Source organism: Suillus fuscotomentosus (genome assembly GCF_016647785.1).
Source record: "Suillus fuscotomentosus strain FC203 chromosome Unknown F5891scaffold_114, whole genome shotgun sequence".
NCBI lineage: Eukaryota > Fungi > Basidiomycota > Agaricomycetes > Boletales > Suillaceae > Suillus > Suillus fuscotomentosus.
In genome coordinates, this window is record NW_024539626.1 from 342 (window position 1) to 17,419 (window position 17,078).

A 17,078-nucleotide genomic window follows, 5' to 3' on the forward strand; every position below is an offset into this window, starting at 1 on the left:
GCAGAACATGATTGCTCTGGGGACGGCTTTGCATGCACGTTGATTATCACCTTCCTGATAGTAGTAGTACTACTAGATAATCTACTACTAGATAGATAATCAGTGTACCTCTGATAATTGTTGAATCTCTGGAATATATCCATTTTCTGCTAGACAAACTTTACTTTTGAAGCGAAAGTCCTAGCCACTCGCATAGCAGCATTACATACTCAGGTAAATAAAACTCCGCTCGACCAGCACTTGACGAGCACTTTCAAGTTTTAGATGTAGGTATCTATGGACTAGAGGAATTATTGTATCCCATTTCATCTATAATTGTAGGCATTTAATGTATCATTCTTACAGTATGGCCTGGTTGTCGTCAACTCGTGGCAAGTTCACTGAATACGCGCGCAAGGGCGTCTTCCATGTGTATCAGCTTTTCCATCAGGCATTTGACCCCAGTCTGACAAAGATTTAGCTTGTTTTACCTAATACACAATATTGAAAATATCTATCATAATTGCAGATCAAATGATTAAGGAATAGATAGGCAGCCTTCAGTGGAGGAATCCACCACCACTGACATAGTGCCAGGGTGCGAGAATAGGCTATCATGCCATACCTGACTGCTGAGTTTTGACAATACATGCCCGACTTTAGATAGGCAGCCTTACATAGAGCGGTTCTGATCAGATTCATCAAGTTTAGACTCAAGGCGCTACACTGGAGATTGCGGTCATTTCATAATCACATTCATTAGATTCACAGGCTTTACAACATCACTATAGAATATGACAAATTAACTAATTAGCACAAGCAGTGTTTCGTTCTCGCAGGGCAGCCCGTTTTTCCCGAATTTTGGATAATGCACTGTTTTGGCTGATACTTTGCTGCGAGCAGGAAGAATTTGGAAAAACCCGACTGTAGATGAGTTAATTCAGCGCTTCAAGATGTGAAATCTGTTACGGACCGAGTCCACCACGTCATCAGGTCAGTTACTTCCTGAATTTCATCAGGATCATCCAAGAGGTCAAGGATAGTATGGTAAAAATTCTCAGAGTCTGTGACAGTGTCGGTACGTGAAAACACTGAAGATGAACTCAGAGAAAACCGAACCTGAAGGAATGAGTGAGATAGGCATGTATTATCAAAATTCGAACACACCTGTGTAGCAATATACGCCAAGGACCCTTTAGTTACAGATTTCACGCCATGGAGATATGCATTACCGGAGCGCGTAGCTTTTGGCTCCTTGTCTACAGAGCTTGGAGACGTGAATACGTGTTTGAAACCCTGCCGAAAATATTATGTTGCGTTAGAATTTGATGGCTGATGGTGAACTCACGAAGATAAGTAAGTCGCTCCTCAGTAAACCCCTCCACGGATCTTCTGGATCATAGACGTACCCTGCATATAAAAACATGGGCCATTGGTCACCGCACACTGCCGTTTCACCGCTTTTAAGACTTTGTTTGGTCCTGGGTAGCGTTAACATTGTTAGGCTATTACAAACTCGAAATGCTCACTCTGCGTTGGATCAGTCAAGACCTGCAGGGCAGAGCAATGCGCCAGTGACTTCATGATTGAACCCGCGGTCAGACTTTATGTTGCGCGAGAGGGGCGGTATCACCGCCTGTCCTCTGGGTACAAGCCATTCGAGGACAGCGGATTTGAGAGTCTTCGTATCGTCGTCTCGCGCACCAGATGCTCCTTTGCCCATCTGCAAGAATGTGACTATCATAACAGCACAGAATTAAAGACCTACCAGTTCTCCTATGTGAATGACATCCTCCTCGTCACCATTTGTCAGGTGTTCTAGAAGACCAGGGTATGAGTCTATCAGTTCCATAAATACCCTGTGTTCTCGTCTAATACTAGTGTAAAAGAACGTCAAGGCACTGATGGCATGTGATCACTATACTCGTACTCACTCCGCCGGGTAATCCTCTATCGGGGAGTCTTGCAATTCTTGGAGTCGAAGTATGCCAGAAGTCAAAAGAGCAGGATAGTTACATAATGCAAATACCATCCGGCCAAAATGTCGCCCATGAAGAACAAGGGGATTCGAGGAGGTTCTGATTGAGAAAAGTCAGGAAGATAATGTCTCGACGTGAAAGACCACTTACGCCATTTTGCGCGGGCCCATGTAAAGCGCTGAGCCGCTACGCTTGCGCGAACTACCGCCAGCAGTGGAGTTATTCTCGTCGCCGCTCATACTACTACGTGGAAGGAACTAGGGTCAAATATAAGGAGCAAACGAGACACTTTATATACCTCCAAAGTCTTATAAAAAAAACCTTGACGGCATAATTGCCGAGGCGGAGAACAAATCGCGCCATCTTCGCGCCATCTTCCACGCCATCTTCACGCCATCTTCCGCGCCATCTCAATTGGATGGCCCACCGCCGTTCCTGCAATCTAAAAATTATAATCGTGGGGATACATAAGCCGAGACGGTTGCAGCAACTACCACCTACATCATGCACAACGACGCATCAGTTGGACCTGAGACGCCTCACTCACCCTCCCGGGAATGTTTACGACAATGCATCCACGTAGGAAGGAACGTCACGCTAAGGTGGGTCTTTTTCAGAGCGAGGTAGAAGTTAACAAACAAATCACGTTCACCTCGAGCTTCCATCTTTCATCACAGTGCTCTAATGTAGATGAGCCATCAACCAACACTGATTGCAAGTCAGTGACAACATGGCAAAGACTAACTCAGACAAGACTTATGGTGCAGGCAGTTCTATCAAAACAATCGATTAGTCCATAGAGGAACGCAGATGACAGGTGAGATCTCACATTTAAAGACTGTTAAGTGTACGATAAGTCTAACAAAATATTCACCTAGTCACGGACGAACCATATATGAGCAAATTGGAATATGAGTTGCGTCAAGTGAAGGAACAACTGAGAGATACGGAAAATCAGGTTGCGGCCCTTTCAGATAAGGTGATGACCTACAGGTATAGATGGCTTGAAAAATACTACCGCGCCGACAACCTCGAGCGCCATATGCCTTTTGACATCTACGTGCCTGTCCTTGGTCAGATTGCAGCAGGTGCTCCATCTCCCACTTACTCCTTGGAGTTCTTGGAGTATAATGAAGCGGGCAAAGTTTCCGGTGAGGAGCATGGTGAAGAAGAGCATCTTTGAACAATGATTTCTGAAATCAGCATGCATTACCGATAGTCGTACTTAGGAATTTGATTATACCTGAGGCCTGAACATTGGTAAACACGCGATCATTATGATCAACCGACATCAGGTTTTTTCAGAAGGCCAGACTTTAGCTAATCAATCTTGTCTTAGGATATGGGTACGTAGTATTTCCAAATCAGCGCTACTACTAAATGCTAAGATCTAAGGCACATCGATGGATGCAGAAAACTAGAGCGTAAGGTAAGGTACAGTAAGTGCCGTAGTGGGGAAGCGAAAGGAAAGAAAGAGACGAAAGAATAGGCATGACACTATATAGTGAACGACATATTCAAACTCAGTCGGAATCTAGCGCTCCGCTTCCAAATCGGTCATTGCCAGCTGAGTTTGAATATGTTGCATCCATTGCGTTATTCTGAGTGACTCAGGCTGGTCACAGTACATTCCTATCCCTATTCTCGCGCTATTTTGTATCCCAAGGGATGATTGATTGATGAAGGATGGGTTTGGGTTTGAGAAATGTCGGGTCCAGGCATACCCGTAGGGTCATTGTATTATATACAGTGTATGGCCACCAAGTGTGTACCGGCCCGGGATGGGTGTATTCCTGACGCGTAGTTACCATTTCGAGCGGAGCCACCGGCACCCCTCGGTGGCACATCATTATTACCAGGTTCAAGTTTTATTTCAATTGTTACTACTCGATATCGTACTGTTATAATTCGGACATATAAAACATAAACCATTAACTGCACTGGTCAGTCGTTGGGCATATAGTATGTGAGATTTATTTTCGCTATGGACATAATATTGACCCACACAGTGGCTGCAGTCTGATACATAATCATGTCCACTGCCAGTGGCAAACGCGCACTGGCAGCACCCAGTGATGATGAACCTGCCACGAAGCACGTCAGAATTAATCATGACGGTGAGTATAATGCACTTTTGTTAAGATTGTCATCCATGAGTATGTTCCCATGGGATAGGGAATTGGCGGACGCCAGTGTTATCACCTCTGTCGGACGAAGGCAGCTGGTGCATACTGGAACAATTCCTTACCACAGAAATGACATACCCTCAGATGGAAGAGGCTTTGTTATCGCACCTCGGCCCCCAATACTCAGCAGACGACTGGAAGGACGCCCGAGACGCCTTGTTCTCCGGTGATGGCAATGACAGTATTGCATTGGCGAATCTTCTGGCCTTGAAGGCCAGGTACATGCCTCAGGCCTCAGATGGTCCATCGAAAACGATGCATCCAGCGAAAGATTCTCCCGCAGGCGCCTTCGTGTTGAAGACGGATGGATACTCGTCAAGAACTCGAAACCATCGATTGCGTAGGCGATCCAACGTACGCGAAATAATATTATTGAATGATTTATTGTGCTAAAAAAAGTGTAGCCCTTCATCCTCGACGAAGCCGAGGAGGGTGACAATGAGGACAAGGACGAGGACGAGGAAGGGGATGGGGATGGGGATCATCGAGCGCGTAGGAGGCGAGCCAATGTACGTGAAACGCCCCTTTCTAAAAACTCTTACACTAAACCCGAAAATGTAGCCTTTTATCGATGACCAGGCAGGGGAAGATGAAGATGACAGTCTTTTCGACAATGAGACAGGGAGTGAAGATGGCATTATGAGATTGCAGAACGCGACATGCTTGACAGGACCATCGGCCAAGGACACATTGGCTGTAGCGATCGATAAAATCTTCGTCAAGTTCGGAGAGAAAAGCATCAGTTCTTCGAAAGGACGCCTTTCTTACAGGGCTGCTCGGTTCCCCGACACAAGTAAAAGTAGGACATATCTTCTTCATGTTCACAGTGCGTCTATTTTATGATCGTGTAACCTGTCACTCAGCACATCGTAGGAACTGCCACGCCATATATCGCGGAGCACCTAAGTAGCAAGGGATTTTCTGTTATCGTGTCAGCCTGGGTACCAGGTCAGCTGTACGTGGTTTCGGATAGCCCCAGGACCATTGCAGCTTCACTTCCGACTTCCTATAGTCTCTCCATGAAACAGTATCTTCTCATTTCGGATGAAGAATTTGGAGTGGTGAAATGTTCCAATCTCAAACTTCCAAACCCATCGTGGGTGAGGATCAAGCACGGTAAATATAAGGGTGACAGCTATGTGTTCGACTCAGAACAATCGACTGGTTTTGTGGTAGTCTTGATTCCTCCGCGAGAATTCCCATATTCAATGCCTCGTGGATCTAAGGCGCTCCTCGACCGATCTCGCCTTCCGAATGACAATAGAGTGTCTGACATCATTCATGACGAAAAGGTCGTAGGATGGTCATATAAAGGAGAACGGTACTATATGGGACTTTTACTCAAAATATTTTACCGTTCTCTCTTAGAACTCGTCGCCTCCCCTCACGCTGATGACATTCGACTGCATTTCCACTCCGGGTGGGACACATTATTTGTCAAGAAGTCTATTGCGTCATTTTCCATGCAGTTTTTGCGTGTAGGCAATGTGGTCAGAGTTCTCAGAGGCGAACTTTATTCGAAGATAGGAACGGTCGTGTCAACCGACTATATATTTGGTTCTGTGCACTTAGAACTTACCTTTGACGGCCATCGAAAAGAAATTGACCTGCGACTCGAGGACTTAGAGTGCGTCTTTCGGGTTGGGGACACAGTTCGAGTCATGGCAGGTTCTTACTTGGGCGTGGAAGGACACATCATTCAGATATTTGATGATATCTGCCACGTTTGTCAAGCGGTATCGAAGGAAGAGGTAGGTGTCTGATATACACCTTGTGATGCTGTCTGACATTCATTTCGAAGTTGCAAGTTTCGAAGTACTACTTAGAGTGCTGTTCATTGAATCACACGTTGCACCTACGGCTACCGATCCAGCAAAAATTTGAGCCTTTCCCCGACTGCGACTCGATACAAGTTGGCGACGAAATAAAAGTACTTGCAGGAGAGCACATGGGGAAATATGGGGTCGTAGAATGGTTTCCTGTGGGAGACACCCAATTGTGGTTCCGAGATGCGAACCCTATATTCACTGGAGACGATATCTCCAGACTGCCACTTATTAAAGTTACCGCGACCTTTGTTCAACAGACGCACATTGCGCAGACGATGAAATTTACGAGGGAGCGGGGTTATGATGTCAGACCTGGAGACTTCGTGAGTGTAGCTCGCGGGCCGAAGTATCAGACGAAAGGTGTTGTTCAAAGTGTCGACTTCCGGAAGGCTCATTTGACGCTGCTGTCTGAAGGCAATGCTTCTCTTGTAAGTTCCCTTCGACTGGATTTGAGCTATCTCTAATTTGTGACAGATTGACGTTCCAATTGGATTCGTCATGAAATTAAGCAATGCGGACTTGGATTCGTTGAAAGAGATCATTGGTCAAGAAGTATTTATTGTTGGAGGTGACCGGAAAGGCTTCCGAGCCACGCTATATGGTCTCGGGAGTGACCTTTGCACAGTTGCTGTGCATGGGCAGGCACGTATCACTTTGAAAAATCAAGACGTTGTTACCAGGTGAGAAACGAGCTAATTTTCATGTTGATTTGATTTAATGTTTACGACTGCTAAGTTATGGTATGAGGCTCAATGGTGCAATACTTGAAGCACCGGATCTAGCTTCATTCTGCGAGATGCGAAAAAGATCGTACTTGCCATCACCGCATCAAAGAAAAATTACGCCTCCTCCTGAACGATTTCCTCCCGCTAGCCGCACAGATTCCAGCCTGTCGTCACCTAACATGTGGACCACGTGGAACACCAGCGCCAAGGGTATCCATATCGCGGACAACCCTTCCTCGAGTGCCCATCCCAGCTTGTCAACATTTGACCCTTGGACTCTCAACGCCCAAGACATCCAAGATAACATTCGCACCAATTCTGAGGAACTCCGGGACAGTGGTGAGTCTTCAACGAAGGCAACACAATATCTATCTTATCTCATCACAGGCCCCCTACCTTGGTTGATGAGTCGAGAATTTTCTTCGACGTTCCTTAAGCATCACGCAGTGTTGAAAGTCTCCCCGAGCTTCATGGGTGGCAGGCTACACAAACAGTTTGTATTCACTGCCATTCCTGACCCATTCTGCGGCGCGAATGGACCTGCACCCACGGGCTGCATCTCAGCATTTTGTACATCTAACAGCGCAGGCGCCGCGCTTCAACACTACCATATCCCGGCTAAGGATCTCCATCTAGCTCCTCCACGCAAAAAAAACCAACGGTGCCTTGTTTTGGATGGTGATTCATGCGGTCAGATCGTAACTGTCGCGAAATGCAATGCTAAGAAAAATACCATTGATGTGATTACCGGTACGACTTTCTTCACTCTACGTTTCGATCAGATTTGTATGGTGGAACAGGGACATGATTTTCCGTGACTCTTAACTACTATTGATCTATAAACATACATCCCCTGGACTTTGTAATTTTCAGACGCTATCCGTTGATTCTGACACTACATTACCGATTCATGTAACGACAAAGCTATACGTTAATGTCTACTCTTAGCAGTACATGCATTCCCCTCTTTTATAGCATGATCTCGGTGTCGTTGTTCTTCAGAATAGTAGCAGATAGATTCATGAAGAATTCCTATTCGTCAGTACTCCGGACTCTATTTACTTTTGGCGTCAATATAGCTTCTGCGGAAGACAGTATCTGAATCCATCTCATGGATGCACAGATCACTATTGGTCCTGACCATCGTTTATGAGGACAGCAAATTTACTCATACTCTCTACCTCCGAGTTTATGTGTCTGCAAACAAGAACCGACTGAAGGAGAGAGCCTTGTGTGTGTATGAAGATTTAGCTCCGTGGCAGTAGTAACGATGCTGCAAATGTCGGGTGTTGCCGGCGGAGTTGAATTTAGAAAGTCAGTCAGTATATAAACCCTATACATTTGAGTTATTCTTGTTTTCGACCTTTTGCTATCCACTATGATGTTTAGTACGATGATGCCTTGATTAAATTAGAATATGCGAATGTGTTTGTTGTTGAACGTTGAGCACGGTCAAAGGAGTGCCACAATAATGTTACTATACTTTTCACGCCACACGACGCAAGATGGTGAGATACGATACACACACCCCCGTAATCAACATATCTGATGTACCCGGATTGATGAAGCTTGAAGACCACTACTCAATCGGCCGCGTAGGTCCTCAGATCTTGTGCAAATTGTATAAACGCAAACACGAGTATCACATCAATATGTGACAGACGTCAAGCAGTTTGCACCACATGCATGCTGGTTGCTAATCGTACGGCGGATGCGGGCACGGCGGTTGCTGGTCTCTAAGCGTATGAGCATACGGGGACGAGTGTAAACGAGAACACAAGGATACCTCTGCGAGGATAATAAATGGCAGGTACGCAGGCTCTTCCGAAGAATTTGTGAATATTGACTAAATTGAAGATCAGCCACCATTCTTTATTTGGAGGTAGCCAGCTTACCCATGTAACCGCAAGTGCTGGTGGCGCATTCCGCAACATACTCACCTCGACATATTCCTTCAGTTCTCTCAAATACCGCTGCTTCAACATAACTACCACCCCTGGCGCAAAGGCAAGATGGGTAGCGAAATAAATGCGCCTTGCGGTAAGTAGCGAATTGTGAAGGGTGGATCTTATTTCCATATTCGTCGTTCGGCCTTAAATTCGAGTGTACATGTGAGTCTACAAATGTTTTATATGAGGGCGATGTGTTTACCATTGATATGTGGCCAGTTCTCCCGTTTGCCCGTGGTAATGCAGTATACCATGGCGTGCTATTAAGATTTTCACCAACATGCTGACGACTTTAGGGTTGACTTTAGGGTCGACTTGGAATTCCGGGGGTTCGAGATCTGAGCATGTAGAACATGGGGAGGATGGTGCGGACATCTCAGGGCGCATAGATGGAAGACTCATGTCAGATTTCAAGTGTTATATACATCTGCGGCGATTTACATTTGTCACAGCACATGAAAATATGGCAATGATCGCATACGGTAATTATCGCTCCATCGCAATTATGGCATTGCTTAATTTCGTGCCATCGCAATTAGCACGCCTTAGCTATAAGCACACCATCCCATCCGCTTTCAGAATTTGTCCGATCTATTCTCTTGCTTTCATTCCCTCGTGTCATCTTTCGGTTATACCTGCGTTTGCAAGCGAACGTTCACGGCCCAGAATTACTTCAGCCTACACCAGCATTCATGCCCCCAGACGAAAAAATGTCTGTCGTCGGCAATATCATCAATGAAGGAGTTTGCAAGCCGCAGGAAAAGGTCTCGCGTCTCGAATGATGCGGCTGCTCCGGTGGAGCTGGCCAGAGCGCCTGATATAGAGTCTCACGCTTCAATGTTGAATGTTCAAGATATTCCTCTGCCTAACGCGTCCCTTGCTCCTGCCCATGTAGGCATGGACATTGACGAAGACATGTGTTTGGCACAGCGTAGACCGAGACGTCAAAACTGTCTCATGCCCAAGAGATTTAGAGATGTACTGCCTCAGCCTCCACCTACTGTGCCTGTGGAGGTGCGGGACCAGCCTCCGGAATCTGTTGGTTCTGTTGTCACATCTGACGAACGCTCTGCTTCACCCGTGCGCACTGTATTTCGTACTCCCCCAAATATTTTTGGGCTCGTGCGTCAATATTTCTCTTCGAAACTGCCATCCCACGATCCGGAGGAGGTCATCACTATGGCAGACCTCTCATTTATTCCAGGCAGCCCTCACATCCTCGAAGATGCCCACACACCTGCTCCTTCGAGCCACATCTCTCAATATCACCCCTATCCCAATCGTGCATCATTCCAACTTGGGGACTGGTATTGGAACCAGGGTGTGCAGAAGTCACAAGGAGACTTTGCAAAACTGATAGAGATCGTGGGCGACAGCACATTCCAGGCCGCTGACATGAGCTCCACCCAATGGAAGAAAATCAACTGTAAATTAGGTGCCAATGAGTATGATGAAGGAGATGGAGAGGAATGGGAGGATGAGGACGCCGGATGGCAGAGCACACCAGTTTCCATCCAGGTTCCTTTTTCTCGCACCACTGACACGCCAGGCCCTCAGCTCTACCAAGCCGCAAATTTGTACCATCATTCCATCGTAGCTGTTATGCGAGAGAAGCTTGCGAACGCTCGAGATGACGCTCTTTTTCACTACGAGCCATATCACCTGCATTGGACGCCTCCGCACATGGACGGTGAAGTCCCAATCTATGGAGATTTGTACACGTCCTGGGCCTTCTATGAGGCCCATAGTCAACTCCAAGAATTGCCGGGGGATCCTGACTGTGATTTACCTCGAGTGGTGGCTGCACTAATGTTCTGGTCTGACGCCACACAACTCACTTCGTTTGGTAATGCGAAACTATGGCCTACTTACATGTACTTTGGCAATGAATCGAAGTATCGTCGGTGCAAACCGTCGTGCAATTTAAGCAACCATGTTGCCTACTTCGAGATGGTACGTGTACCGAATCTTATTCACTTTCTTCAACACCTGACCTTGCGGTACCAGCTCCCAGATGCATTTAAGGACTTTACTGGTGGAACCGGCGAAGGTGCCACTCACTGTCATCGTGAATTATTTCACGAGCAGTGGAAGATCCTGCTAGACGACGAGTTTCTGAAGGCCTATGAACACGGAATAGTCATTCGTTGTTGCGACGGCGTTACACGTCGGTTCTACCCTCGGATCTTCACTTACTCGGCTGACTATCCCAAGAAGTGCGTGAAATCATATTACGGATTGAAATCTGTTGATGCTAATCTTATCAAGAGTTCTCATTGCCACAGTTCGAAACCTGGGAAGTTGTCCTTGTCCTCGCTGCCTCATACCGAAGGATCGCATACAGAATATGGGAATGTCTCGAGATAGACAACAACGCAAGACTCTGGCACGCGATGATCAGAAACGAGGCACTATGGTTAGCGAGGCGCGGACATTGATTTATGAGAAGAATCTAACGGTTGGCGGTGCAGCAGTGGAACGTATTCTCAAACCACAGTCCTGGGTGCCGACCTCAGTGAGATTTGAACTTTGATAACCTACATAGCTAACCATCCCCTAGAATGCCTTCTCGGATCGCCTAGGTCATTTAGGATTTAATATCTTTCATGCCCTTGTTGTAGATCTCTTACATGAATTCGAGATCGGGGTCTGGAAGATGCTGTTCATTCACCTGCTGCGAATTCTTGTGGCACAAGATAAGGGTCTTATCCATCAATTGGACCAAAGGTATGTCGCATAGGTATGCGTAGCTCGTACCATTCCGCTAATCTTTGTTATCAGATATAGACAAACTCCAACATTTGGCGCGGCCACCATTCGAAAGTTCTCGGCCAATTCTTCGGAGATGAAATGCATGGCTGCTCGCAACTTTGAAGATCTCCTCCAGGTATGTGCTTTTCCCGCCATTAAAGTCAGATAGGCCACTGACGCGATTTGTAGTGCTCTATTCCTGTCTTCGATGGCCTTCTTCCCGAGCCGCACAATCAGATTGTTCTTAAGTTGCTGTATACCATGGCTCATTGGCATGGCCTAGCAAAGCTTCGGATGCATTCTGAGCTGACGCTCGAGATTATGGACCAATTGACATCAGTCCTCGGCCACCAGTTTCGCCAATTCAAGGCTACAGTTTGCGCTGCCTATGAGATGCACGAGCTGCGCCAAGAGGTCGAGGCTCGGTCCCGACGCCAGACAAAGAAGGTGGCGAAACAGAAGGCCGGGCACAAAGGCAAACAAACTGTTCCCTTCGTAGAGCAAGGCGAGGCAGATGAGTCGCAAGTATTGACTCAAAATTTAAAGCAAAATAAAGTATTCAATTTTCAAACATACAAGTTCCATGCACTGGGAGACTATGTGTCTACGATTCGCTTGTATGGCACGTCTGATTCGTATAGCACAGAACCGGTAGGTCCTCCAGCATCCATCATTGAAACTCGTGCATTGAATTATTTTCCAGGGTGAACTCGAACACCGCTCTCCTAAGGCGAGATATTGTCGTACCGATCACAAATCCTTTGTGAAACAACTAACTCGGATCGAACACTGTCAGGCTCGCATTCGTCGCATTGGTGATAACATTACTCATCACCCCCACATCGAAATTTCCGAGTTAGCAAAAAGCCCTCACGTCCATCACCACATTGGTCTAACACAAAAGAAACCCATACACATTGGATCGTACTTGGTCAACCACCAAGGTGATCCGGCTATCACGGTTGGTCTAATATTCTTTCGTTGAGACACTTTTAACATGCTCGCGAAGAACTTCGTTTCCAGATTGAAGAGTCATTTATTGCGCCGAATCAACACATCACAAGGTGTTCCAGGGATCAGAGATGAACACGATATCAATAAAATTATACTGAAGGATGATTGGATGTATCAGCACAACATTGCTAGGTTCAACTACACGACCTACAATGTTCATAGGGCCCAAGATGTTATTAATCCAAGGACTTCACATTGCAATGTTATGGTGCTCCACTCCGACAACACCATGGGGTGCAAAGGGCACAGATATATCTACGGTAATGTACTGGGCGTATATCACGTCAATGTGATATTTATTGGACACGGTATGGTCGACTACACCCCAATTTGGATGGAGTTTCTGTGGATTCGTTGGTACGAGTCCATGGACCAGTACTCCACCTGGGAGACCTCGACCCTAGATCGAGTACACTTTCCGCCCCTGGTGGACGAGCACTCATTCGACTTTCTTGATCCCGCAGATGTCCTCCGGGGCTGTCACATCATACCTCGTTTTGCCCGTGGCAGAAGACACGACGACGGATTGGGTTTGTTGGCATGTGCGGGGGACAAGGGGGACTGGCATGAGTACTATATCAATCGGTAAGTTAGTTGCACCACATCATCAATCAGCGGTATTGAGTTCATTTGGTCAGGTTTGTAGATCGCGATATGCTTATGCGCTACCACTTTGGGCTTGGTGTTGGACACGTGTACTCTCACCATCGTGATGCGCAGACTGATCTCCAGCGAGATGAAAGTACAGTACAGTCTGCGTTCTCTCATGCCGGATTCGATGATGCTGATAAAGGCACAAACGAAGGGGCACATGATGGTGAAATTGGAGAGGATGATAGTAGTGAAGATGACGATGAAGATTATGATACTGCAGTGGTGGATCACGCTGAACAGTACTTTAGCGGTAGCTGTGAATCGCTACTAGAGGAATATGACGAAATGTACGAGAGCGAAGTAGAGCTAGATTATGAGAATTAGATAAGAGGCCGTACTTTTTGTAATAGTGAACGTAATGGCCGTCGCTGCGTGTATTACTACTCTTGGCACCGCGATGGCGTGAACATATTTCGGTTCGATTTTGTCTCAAATTAGAGTTTTACAGTGGTATGTACATGTAATAACTAGATGGCGCATTGAGTGCATACTGATTGGGTTCGTCAGGACTACCCCCAAAGAAAACGACTTGATGGCACGCTAACCCGGACCAGGCCTCTCAGAATCCACTTTAAAAGCTGCTTCAGTGCTTTTCCCCCACTCAGTTCACGAATATCTTCATCTTTGCATTTTACTTCTAATCATCCTATGAATCCGGCCATCACAGAGGTCTATTGCTTCGTCTTCGATGAGGCTCTCAAAGTGATCATGCCGCGTTATGTCAGTTTTCGTACCTTCACAATTCTCTAAACCGAAGTTAATCGATTTTTTAGTTTGATTTCGACAAAACCACTGACTACGATTTTGTTGGCTACATCGCGGTAGGGATCATCGCCAAGCTATTTCCTCTATATGTAAGCATTTGTATTTCTGACGAATGTATGTCGTCTCATTTCGCCGCAGTGCCCAACGACATCCCATCAGACTGTACGTGGTTGATTTTGCATGACAGTCATATACTTATTTCCTCCTAGTTGCGTCCATGCATAAATCAATGTGCATACATATACACGTCAATCGATCACTTTGCGGTGTTCGAGATCCAACAGAGCAAGACTGTACCTGTGTATATCATACCTGCAAGTTGAAAATCCACTTTGCCACGCCTTCCCACTGATCTGATTTGTAGGATGACCTTGTCGGGCCTTTGCATCTCCCTATGCACAACACGGTTATAGGCTTGGACGGCAAGTCCTATATGGTATACAACTGCGTAAGTCCAACTTGCCATTTTACGGGTATCTCACATATCAATATACCATAGGCGGGCCCAGATGTTCTCCGTCTCGCGCGTCATCCAAAAGGTTACTACCCGTGGTCCGGCATCGACATTGCATCGCTCGTGAACATGTCAGATTCAGGTGGTAGTGTCGATTTCAATCATCTTCCCCCCTTTGTTTCCGAAGACACATCCCTTGCCCACGACAAACCCCAAATTATGATATTGGAAGGCCTCACGAACCAATGATCACAAGGAGGTCCATCAAACGTTTCGACTATCCCAGGTTCCTGGGTCACCAATTCGGCGAACGTGATCTCTGAGGATGTTGTCAGCACGCAACAATCTCAAACAGCTCAAAAAACTGTCGTCGTGCCCAAGAAAAAGAAGAAGGCCCAAGAAAAAGACAACCTGAAGTGGATCCAGCAATTCCCCAATTGGAATAAGGCCCTTGCTTATACCCGGGCCCTACTGCGATTGGCAGTGTGTCGCGGCAATGTTGGCAACCCCTACGACCTCCTGCATCAACCTGTCGCCAGGGCCAAACTTTTGCAGAATGTCTGGCCTCAGGCCCTCTGTACTGCTAACATACGCCCTGATCAATTGGAATCAGGTGGGAGCTCAAGTCCTTCGCTACTTGTATATACGCTCACCCCTTTTTAGTTAACTCACCTACCACCAACAAACATTTGACTCATGCTGAGATCTTGGTCTTTGTACGTGTCATCCTTGTTTTCAATCTACATGCTTATCTTCAAATAGATCAAATCTTGGTTGACGCTTTTCGTTTACGATGTCAAATGGTTGGTAGAATGCTCGGCCTATGAATGCTTCGGCCTCGACCACATCACTGCGAAGATCTTATTACTTGAAACGATCCGCGGCATACTGCAGTGTTTCATGGAACCAAAGTCTAGTCTCCTCCCCATCAAGGTGAGTGTTCTGCAGTTCCGGGCTGTCACTCTTATTTCGTCACACAGGCAAATGGTTTTGCATGGTTCCTGGGCCAACCAATGGCTAAGGAGATTGCTTGGCATGTTGTCTTCCGCCACATGTACACAAATGGTGTGACACTGGTGTTGGCGGATCTTGAACCAACGACATTCAAGGGTGCAGCCCACCCACCCATGGCCACGTTGGCGTTGATGGGCGCCAGTGTGAGTCTCCTGCCATTCTCATGGTTTTTCATCCACCGACGTGTTCATTTTCAGTGTTTCGGCGGTACCCTGGAAACGCTGGCGAACCTAGAAGGCATCAAGGCCAAAGAGATGCCTTATCCATCACAGTCTGTAATATATAGCGGACTCTTCCGGATGGGTCCAGTACTTACCGCCCAGCACCACGACTCGGATCACCCGACGCTCATGTTCAACTTGGGCAAGTTGTGTAACGTTATGTGAGTTCACATTCGATTAATGTGTTGTGTTTTAGGCACTAACGGCTAATGGAGCACAGCATCACCGAAGTCACCCGACTGGGCCGGCCAAAGAAAGCCACCACAGGCCAGAAAATAACAGTCCATAAGTAAGTGGACGGAATCGACCCTACAATCGTATATGTTGTCTGCATTAGTTTGATTTGAAATGTAATGTTACTGTTAGGTTGCAAACTTTTATGTGACGGTTGAAGAGTTAAAGAGGCTCATCTTGGCAAGCAAAGTGCATCTGATACCTTGAGGTAACCACGATGCTGAAAATAAGTTCGTGACACATACCCTCTGGAGCACTAACATCCATAATTGATGATACGCAATCTACAGAACCCAACCCAACGCATTTTGTGTATCGCCAATCACGCATGCCATAAGCTCCTAGGCCTCGACCCGGTAATCTATATTTCCAATTAATTTAGTTGCCAGTCTAATTTTATAATTTGATTTTATAGTTTGATGGCACTGCACCATCTTCGAGTTGCACCATCTCTTCCAAACTAGGCCAAGCAACACCCTTGTTTCGCGCCATTGCTTGAGTATAGGTTGTGTCAGCATTCAACCATCGTGCAAACATCCCTTGAGTCTTTTTCTATCCACGAACCTCAACATGTTAAATATCACATCAGCTTTTGTACCTACATACCAGACGTCCTCGAACACCTACTTTCTCGATATTGAACATACCGATAATGCCCTGAACCAATGGCTCCAGACACAGGGAACTAAAGTTGTCAGTGTGCTGATTGTTTTCATGACATTACCCTGATTACTTCATGTTCAGCTTCCCGACTCCCTCTTCATCACAGCTTCTGTGCTGTTTGGATGGGTCGACCCTCATGATCTCATAGCTCTCCTTGACACGAGCCTCAGGGTGGTCACGACACAGATGCAACTCCAGCAAGAAGAGGAGAGTTGCACATTACCTTTTGTACAAAAAGAACGATTTTTGATGGAGGACAGGATGTATTGAGCTCAGATGGAAGTTTCGTTATTTAGCAAGGCTATGGCGAACTTGTGTGAAGAACTAGATACTCCAAATCATTCACGTAAGTGTTATTCAGAGGATTGTGTCAAGCCCTTCAAATTTATTTCTAGCTATGTCTCCTGTACCAAAGACGCTGTCTTCTTTGGACGGCACATACGTCAAAGACTCTGACTCGGCCGATTCCAATTGTTTCAAACTCACAGAAGGTGTTCGAGAAAAATGCGAGGCGTGGCTTCTTGCATGCAACACTTCGACAGTTGGTACCAGTGCCAGCCAAACACTTCTTCATTCTCCACAATATGTAACAATTTCTCATCCGCATGAACATCTCTTAAGGGTAAGGGTTATCAATGCTACGAGGGAGCGGGTTTTCTGA

The 17,078-nt window shown here is 46.3% G+C and overlaps 4 protein-coding genes across 4 annotated transcripts; 3 read left to right on the top strand and 1 right to left on the bottom strand.

Moving 5' to 3' along the window:
- Positions 1–785: 785 nt before the first annotated feature.
- On the bottom strand, positions 786–2,197 carry F5891DRAFT_963751 (uncharacterized protein; the record flags this gene model as incomplete). The annotated part of the gene is made up of 8 exons (XM_041376042.1): positions 786–903; positions 953–1,098; positions 1,147–1,275; positions 1,328–1,494; positions 1,531–1,702; positions 1,748–1,856; positions 1,914–2,057; positions 2,109–2,197. 8 exons carry the CDS (start codon positions 2,195–2,197, stop codon positions 786–788), a joined length of 1,074 nt encoding a protein of 357 aa, XP_041218456.1.
- A 265-nt stretch (positions 2,198–2,462) lies between these two features.
- F5891DRAFT_986330 (uncharacterized protein) lies at positions 2,463–3,141 on the top strand (the record flags this gene model as incomplete). Its single annotated transcript, XM_041377745.1, has 3 exons — positions 2,463–2,560; positions 2,726–2,775; positions 2,837–3,141. The coding sequence occupies 3 exons, from the start codon at positions 2,463–2,465 to the stop codon at positions 3,139–3,141; spliced, it is 453 nt and encodes a 150-aa protein (XP_041218457.1).
- Positions 3,142–3,990: 849 nt separating this feature from the next.
- On the top strand, positions 3,991–7,506 carry F5891DRAFT_986331 (uncharacterized protein; the record flags this gene model as incomplete). The annotated part of the gene is made up of 11 exons (XM_041377746.1): positions 3,991–4,075; positions 4,134–4,498; positions 4,549–4,653; positions 4,706–4,970; positions 5,018–5,099; positions 5,157–5,895; positions 5,946–6,401; positions 6,448–6,653; positions 6,709–7,037; positions 7,086–7,448; positions 7,481–7,506. 11 exons carry the CDS (start codon positions 3,991–3,993, stop codon positions 7,504–7,506), a joined length of 3,021 nt encoding a protein of 1,006 aa, XP_041218458.1.
- Positions 7,507–13,714: 6,208 nt separating this feature from the next.
- On the top strand, positions 13,715–17,078 carry F5891DRAFT_986332 (uncharacterized protein; the record flags this gene model as incomplete). Its single annotated transcript, XM_041377747.1, has 17 exons — positions 13,715–13,786; positions 13,840–13,920; positions 13,970–13,993; positions 14,041–14,124; positions 14,196–14,279; positions 14,331–14,427; positions 14,572–14,898; positions 14,949–15,001; positions 15,048–15,218; positions 15,266–15,442; positions 15,497–15,681; positions 15,741–15,809; positions 16,045–16,066; positions 16,364–16,447; positions 16,499–16,680; positions 16,714–16,763; positions 16,813–17,078. The coding sequence occupies 17 exons, from the start codon at positions 13,715–13,717 to the stop codon at positions 17,076–17,078; spliced, it is 2,028 nt and encodes a 675-aa protein (XP_041218459.1).